This window comes from Chelonia mydas, chromosome 3, assembly GCF_015237465.2.
Source record: "Chelonia mydas isolate rCheMyd1 chromosome 3, rCheMyd1.pri.v2, whole genome shotgun sequence".
NCBI classification, from domain to species: Eukaryota; Metazoa; Chordata; order Testudines; family Cheloniidae; genus Chelonia; species Chelonia mydas.
This window is the reverse complement of record NC_057851.1, coordinates 126,150,453-126,158,555: the sequence shown is the minus strand read 5'-3', so window position 1 is coordinate 126,158,555 and position 8,103 is coordinate 126,150,453. Positions and strand designations below refer to the sequence as shown.

Sequence of the window (8,103 nt, the reverse complement as noted above, 5' to 3'; positions counted from 1 at the left end):
GCAGCCACCCCAGCACCGCCGTGGAGGAGACGGGTGCGGGCAGGGCCGCAGGGTGATTAATCCGCCGTGGGTGGAGGAAGCCTGGCTGCAGCATCCCAGCTCGGGAGCTCCTCCTAGGGCCTCTTGACTCAGACCCGTCGCGTCCCGCGCCGATCTAGACCTTCAGGGAACGGTGCAGGGTTCTCCTCGGTTTCCTCAAGTTTCGCCGAATTCGGATTACGAACGTGTAGACGGGGCGGTGGGGGGCGGTGCAGTGACGCCTGGCGCCGCTAGGGGCCGCGTTCGCCGGTGGCGGCTTCTCCCAGCTCGGAGGCGGCGACTCGTCGGTGTCGCGCCCGCCGCGTTGCCATGTTGGCGGAAGAGCCGCCGCGGCCGCCTGCAGCTCGGGGAGCCGGGAGCCGGGGCGGAGAGGAGGGGCCCGGGGCCGGCCCGCGCGCGGGGATGGAGGCGAGGGGAGGCATGTGCCTGCCCCGCGGGCCCGGAAACCTCTGCTTCGACAAGGACGAGTTCATGAAGGTGGGGGGAGGGGTCACCGTGGGGCCAGTGGACGAGGCGGTGCCCGTGGGGCGGCGCGGGGGTGTCTGTCCCTGCGCTGGCTGCGGGGGGGGGGAGCGTGTTCCGGGCTTGAGCGGGGGCTGCCCGACTCCCCAGCGGAGCAGTGACGGGTCCCCTGCCGCTGGCCGGGCTGCGCGGGGCGGTGTGTGGGGCGGGCTCATCTCGGCTGGGGCCCTTGGGGCGGTTGGCAGAGGGGGCAGGTCCACACTCCTTTCCTAGGGCTGAGCGGGGGACGCTTGTTATTAATGAGCGGATTTCCGTCCCTTTGGGCTATGCACTAGTTCGCCAGGCTCGAACTGTAGCCTGGCTTCGGTGTCATTGCCTTGGGTGCCCTTCTGTAACCCGCCATGGGGCAAGGCCTGCTTCAAACCCTAATCAGCATAGCAGCCCAAACTCCGTGGTGGCTTTGAGGACCCACAACTGAGCGATAAGCTGGGTGTGTGGTGGTGGTGGTGGTGGCTCAGTTAGGTAGACAGTGGAAGCCTGGAGCACTAACCTCAAAAGCTGAAGTCTGAGTACTGAGATAGGCGTCAGGTGTCCCCTTCCATTCTGATTAGGTTTTTGTACCATCACCTGCGTGCTTTTCATTAGTGCCTTGAGCAGCATGACTAATGTTTGTCACATGTTTGTTCTCTCATCCTCTCCTCTGGGGCGGAAATGTGTGTCCTGAAATTCATGTTTACATATATATACACACACCAACAACACCCATGTTGCTATATGTTTATATTAGAGAAGGCACGATAAAATAAGTACACTTTGCACATGAAGCAGAAGCTGGAAATGGGTGACAGGGGAGGGATCTTTTGATGATTACTTGTTCTGTTCAGGTTTCAGAGTAGCAGCTGTGTTAGTCTGTATTCGCAAAAAGAAAAGGAGTGGCACCTTAGAGACTAACCAATTTATTTGAGCATAAGCTTTCGTGAGCTATAGCTCACTTCATCGGATGCATAAAGTGGAAAATGCAGTGAGGATTTTTTATACACACAGACCATGAAAAAATGGGTGTTTTTCACTTCAAAAGGTTCTCTCTCCCCCCACCCCACTCTCCTGCTGGTAATAGCTTATCTAAAGTGATCACTCTCCTTACAATGTGTATGATAATCAAGGTGGGCCATTTCCAGCACAAATCCAGGGTTTAATAAGAAAGTCTGAGGAACAGTGGGGGGGGGAAGCAGGGGGGAGATAGGTTACCTTGCATAATGACTTAGCCACTCCCAGTCTCTATTCAAGCCTAAGTTAATTGTATCCAATTTGCAAATGAATTCCAATTCAGCAATCTCTCGCTGGAGTCTGGTTTTGAAGTTTTTCTGTTGTCATATCGCAACTTTCATGTCTGTAATCGCGTGACCAGAGAGATTGAAGTGTTCTCTGACTGGTTTATGAATGTTATAATTCTTGACATCTGATTTGTGTCCATTTATTTTTTTACGTAGAGATGTCCAGTTTGACCAATGTACATGTACATTTAGATAAGCTATTACCAGCAGGAGAGTGGGGTGGGGGGAGAGAAAACCTTTTGAAGTGATAAACACCCATTTTTTCATGGTCTGTATGTATAAAAAATCCTCACTGCATTTTCCACTTTATGCATCCAGTGAAGTGAGCTGTAGCTCGTGAAAGCTTATGCTCAAATAAATTGGTTAGTCTCTAAGGTGCCACAAGTACTCCTTTTCTTTTTGTTCTTTTCATTCCCTCTGGGGCACCTGGCATTGGCCACTGTTGGAAGACAGGATACTGGGCTAGAGAGACCATTGGTATGACTCAGTACGGACATTTTTATGTTATGTTAAGGTGGTGAGGTTTATGGTGATCCTTAGTTCCTGTGGGAGTTCATGCCACAGTCTTGGGCTGGTCCCTGGGAAAGCTTTTTCTCCCGGACACAAACTTCCCCTTTATCGGAGAAGGTTCCACTGTGCAGAGGAGCGAAGTTGTTGACCACGATCTTGTTGATAGTGGACAAAGCCCATTGAGTGTTTTGAAGATAAAAATTGAGCCCTTGATTTTGTATTATTTGGGAGGTTAGAAACTATTGTTTTTCTCAATAGTTGCTGCTTGTTTTTCTTTGGGACAACTTATTCTTCACCTTTTCTGTGGCGATGGGGGGGGGGGGAGTGTTGAGAGGTGATAGGCAGCAGAACTTTTGAAAATCTTGAAATTTGTTTTCAAGATAACTTGGATAACTGAGATGCGCTCTCTGGGCTTTGCTCTCTGAATACAGGCCCCTGGAATCACCCATAAAGATAGCTGAAGCACTTTTTGTTGTGGGGGCTTGTTTGCTGTGTTGTCAATGTTTGCAATTGTATTTCCAGTCTTGCAGTATTTGATGGTTTTTATAAAACTCCAGCTCTGGGGGTTACATGATTATGTGAGAATCTCAGCTTCCATTTAAAAAAATGAAAGGAAGTTTCTAGCCCTAATTTTTGCAGCGACAAACTTGAAAATGTAAACTTGGATGTACCTTAATGACACAGAAGACAAATTAAAAGAACCCAAAATTTATAATTTATTTTCACATCTTATATTTTTAAGCCAATCAAATGATTTTTGAATCCTTGAGGTTGACTATACTGTTAAGCTTAAAAAAAAGCTATCTGTATTAATTATAGTATAGATCACTGGTGATTCTCTGCTTCTGTGTAGACTAAAGGCCTTGGGTAGTCCAAAAATATTAGTACGTTGAGAACCCAAGAAATGAATGGACAATGAGATCGGTGTGTGTAGGGCTCTTCTATGAAGTGGTGTGCAGAATGAAAAAGCTGGTAAACTACTAGAACAGGTACATTTGAAATATATAAATTATTGACAATTTTTGTCTAACCTGTTTTAAAATGAGTGTGTCAAGGAAAGACTAAGCTGAATCTACTACTTTGTTTGGTAAGCTTTGACTATATTAGGGACTTTTACAACAAAACTTCTACAGTGCTACCACCATTTCAGCTCTGTTCGTTTTAGAGTGACAGTAACAGGGAAGAGGGAGTTTTGGTTGGCTTTTCTATCAGATTTGGTCATGGAACTTTACTGCTATTGAAAAATTAATGAAAAGAGAGGAAATTGAGTTTCTAGGGGTTAAGTGAAAGTGATTGTGATTGTTACAATGGATGGCTTAGTCTTGTCAAAAGAAGCAAAACATGGGTTTAACAGCCCACCGTCTCAGGTGATTGATTAATTATTTTATTGTAATAATTAGGAGAGAGTAAAGCACCAGTCTGCTTAGTGTATATTGACTTTTGTCCTGAAAGACACTTCTAGCATAGCTCTGTTCAGATCTGAAGTCTCTAGATTAGATGCAATTTTTTTTCCTTTGATTTCTATTTATGTATTGTTTTCTGTTTCCAGTTGTGCCTATCAGTTGTCTAGGAGTGGCTGAAAGACTTTGCAGTAAAAACACAGGCACAGCACTTAATTGCTTAGGGTGGAAGGGAGGGAGGATTGTGCAGTATATGATTGTTGGAAAGTATGCAAAAATTTAATAGGGCTAGTCTCTGAGCAGATTTTTTGGTTTCTGTGACTGAGGTAGGCCTGTGTATTAGAGTCGTGGCTCTTTACAGTTCCTTATATCCATCTCAGATGGGTATATCAGCCAGAGTATTTGCGGCTGTGCAACTGAATGTCAGAAAATCCTTTTACTGTGATGATTTGGAATATGTGCACTACTCCGGACTACTTGCATTTGGTTATTCTTTGGATAAAGATATGTAAGGTATTAAAACCCTTCTTAGGATGACTGCAAAATGACACTTAGGAATATACTTCTAGGAGAAATACACGGGAAGATGAGAAGAAATCACAGATTTTCAGGTAGATGTTAGATTTGGGGGTGTAACTGTAAATAAATAGTGTAGTATAAGAAATATAAACTAGGTTTTAAGAGAAAGCTTTAACTTTTCATCTGTAATAGGGGAAACTTGAAACATAAATCTGTTTTAATGATTTTCCTTTTCTTGTCCATTGATTGTTGTCTGTTTTTGATGTTTGTGCTTGTAACTGCTTCCAAATGACATTCCTGCAGTGCTGCTTCTCAATTTCCTCATACATTATTCTTATCAACTTCAGTACCTCTCTTTCTTTCAGAGTGGATTGACTAAATAATTGATTTTAGTCATGTTTTGCATTTCTACTTTTTAGTGGTTTTTCCTAAAGAAAGATTGATTCTCATTGGTTGATAAACATTAAAACATGTTGATTCGCAGTTAAATATAGTTTTTACACTACATTTGGTGCTTCTTTTGCTAACCAGGAGAATACGCTATCTCTGTACACATTTATTTAAGCAATTATATAGTTTAACTTTTTACTAGATGATTAATTTTTTATTTGTGCCTTGGGCCAAGCTTTATTTGAATGGAAATCCAAATTCAATTAATGCACAAAAATAGCATTTTATTTTTTATTAAATAAAACTACCTTAAATGTGCTCAATATATAATCAAAAGGAGTTTATCAAAACATCTTTTGTATTTAGAACTGATTGCTTTATTAAACCAAGGAAATAATATCTGTACTAATGAACTGACTTGATGATTTCTGGTCACCATTATTTCAGGATTTTAGAACTAGAAGATGTCAGTCTCTTGCACGCAGTTTTTATTCATAGATTGGAAGAAGAAAACAAGTTCTCCTGTTCTTGCAACTCCCAGTTGGTTTCTGAACTTTGAGATAGTCATTCAATTGAACTACAGTAGTTGAATAAATTGAAATGAAGAAAATATTCTCTCTTCAGCTGCAGAAGAGGCTACTGCTTTCAAAAGCTGGTTGAGCACTTCCACAAACTCTGGTTCCAGGTGCTTAGCCAATGATTTCCACCAGTTCAGTGGTCTGACTTCCTTTAAAACTTGGCAGCAAACATATGGACTGCTTAATATTATGTTTTGTCTTTTAATTTAAATAAGTTTAGGCATTAACACAGAGTCTCAGTTTCAAATTTAATTTTAAATAGGTTTGTTTACAATAAATAAACCGGTATTTAATTTAAATTAAAGTGTAATTTAAATTTTAAAAATCCAATTTCAATAGAATATGTTTGCATTGTTAGGTTGACGTAACTATGTTGCTCAGGATACAAAATTTTTCACAAAGTGATGTAGTTAGGTCAATCTAATTTTTAGGCCTATATGTTGAATCACTACGTTCTTCAGAGTAGCAGCTGTGTTAGTCTGTATTCGCAAAAAGAAAAGGAGTACTTGTGGCACCTTAGAGACTAACCAATTTATTTGAGCATAAGCTTTCGTGAGTGAGCTGTAGCTCACGAAAGCTTATGCTCAGATAAATTGGTTAGTTTCTAAGGTGCCACAAGTATTTCTTTTCTTTTCACTACATTTTTGTTGATCTATACAGAATCAAGAAGTCTGAAGAGAACACAATCAACATCAGTAATTAACATTTTGTAGAATGTTTATTTGTGTCCTCTTTTGTCTGTGTGCGCGCACAGGTTTGTGTGTCCATTTTAATCATTTGTTTTTTCTAGACTGTGAGTGAGAATACATTTGACTCTGGATGGAATGAACCTGAAAGGCAGACTCCTATTTCCATGACATTTCCCTAGAGATTTCATAATTTACTGTGAAAAAGCAGCTTCAGCTTCTTTTCCATTGTCCTCTCTCACCTTCCACTGAAACATCTTAATTTGATATTGATTTTTTTTCCTGGTCATCAATCTGATTTCCGAGTGTTGTCTAGTAGTCTTGAGTGTTCTTAAAAATTGTCATCTGTTGGTTGATCTACATAGCTTCGTTTTTCCTTTCCACCTCCTGCAGTCTTAACAGAAGCTTTGAACTTCTCCACTGCAGCATGACTAAAATCAAACATTTAACAATGCCTGCTGAATGCTTAGCTACAAAGTGCAATGTGGCTTTATAAAAAAAGCTTCAGGGTTGAGCTCATACTTGTAACATAGTTTCAGATAAATCCGTGGGCAGTTTAAAGCAGCAGTAAAGGGGTTTGGATAATACAGTACTGCAATACAGATTAGAAGACAGTATCGTCTGTCCCAATGAGTCTAGGATCCCATTAAGCTAAAATCTGTCTCTAGAGTATGGTTTGTCAATTATCTGCAAACCATTTTTTTTTTTCCCTTCAGGTAGGCTCGACAGTTTAGTTTCAAGTAGAATGCTTTATTGCAGGAAAGATCCATTTCTTTTGTATGTTTTTTATTTACATCCCTGTATCTTTTTGCTCGTTTCATTTTCAGCCAGACTTTGATGTCGATCACTTTGTGTCTGACTGCAGAAAGCGTGTCCAGTTGGAAGAGCTCAGAGATGATCTGGAGCTCTATTACAAACTCCTTAAAACTTCTATGGTAGAACTCATAAACAAGGACTATGCAGATTTTGTTAATCTTTCAACAAATCTGGTAAGTCTTCAGGTTTAATTATATGTGTGTGTGTTTTAGTGTGATATTTAGTTACACCACAAAATAGTGAATGTCTTTCTTTCCTGGCATGTTAGGTAAAGAAGCCTTGAATTGTTGCCATTCAAATTGAGAGATACTGGAAAACACTTACGTACTGTACCTGTACTTTCTATATAACTGCTGTTTGTCTGCAGTAAGATGAAAAGCAATAATTGCAATTTCTTATAGATAATGGATTCAGTATGAAGGTAGTAAATAAATGTTGAGAATTCCCCAACCCCCTTAAAATGTGAAAAACCCCTAATACATGTAAAGCTCCAGATATCTGAATTATTAAAACTGAGCGACACACATCTGAGATTCCCGTAAGAATCCTTCAGAAATGGCCATGCTTATAAGCATGCAGACTATGTAACAAGTCGGTACTGTTCAATCCAGTTGACCAAGCACCACAATTCATTTTTCAAATGGAAATGTCTCTAATGCTACCCTTCTACACCAATTTACATGATTTTGCTGATTGAAAAATAAATTACATTTATGTGTAATTATGCACATTTTTGGTCATTGCATTTCTGTATGTTGTGCATTGGAATGCATAGTACAAATATCTATCTTACATAGTTTTTCATTTTTCTTCCTGTTCTGCACCACTAAGACAAATAGTAGTGCTGATTTTTTTGTGCCTTCCTTGTAGTATTAAATGACCATACTGGCACATCCCTAATAAGTATGAATCAAGATGAGATGACTTTTTTGTTAGGATTGTATAGGTCTATAAAACAGTGCTGTATCTAATGGATACAGGCAATAATGAATTCATATGTTAAGTGAAACAAACATTATTATAATCAAATAGCTTCCCAACTGTATGTTTTGATCATTTCTGTAGGTTGGCATGGATAAGGCCCTCAATCAGCTTTCAGTGCCTTTGGGACAGCTACGAGAAGAAGTCATGGTATGTTTGAAATAATCCATATATACCTCAAAATAGCTCAGTGAACTTACATCTCCTACTGTATCTTATGAAAATTAATTGCCTTTTAAATTCCTCGAATTGATAATGGTTTATCAGAGTCTTCTCTTTGAAAATGCGAAATGTAAGACATCATTTCCTGTTTATTGTTTCAGAGGACAGTGTGATATTACTTCTGCTACTACATAACTCTTATTTTGCATTTTCTGTAATGCCTTCC

General features: G+C 40.5%; 1 protein-coding gene across 4 annotated transcripts in view; it reads left to right on the top strand.

Moving 5' to 3' along the window:
- The first annotated feature begins 341 nt into the window (after window positions 1-341).
- The window catches only part of COG2 (component of oligomeric golgi complex 2), a 45,135-nt gene continuing 37,373 nt past the window's right edge, over window positions 342-8,103 (top strand). For 2 of the 4 annotated variants that reach the window (XM_037895217.2, XM_037895218.2), the window contains exons 1-3: window positions 342-516; window positions 6,746-6,907; window positions 7,800-7,865. In XM_037895217.2, coding sequence (XP_037751145.1) covers window positions 349-516; window positions 6,746-6,907; window positions 7,800-7,865 — 396 coding nt within the window. In that variant the 5' untranslated portion in view covers window positions 342-348. Of the gene's footprint in view, window positions 517-5,101; window positions 5,340-6,745; window positions 6,908-7,799; window positions 7,866-8,103 lie in introns of all 4 variants that reach the window. The other 2 variants (XM_043543277.1, XM_037895216.2) reach the window with 2 other exon arrangements.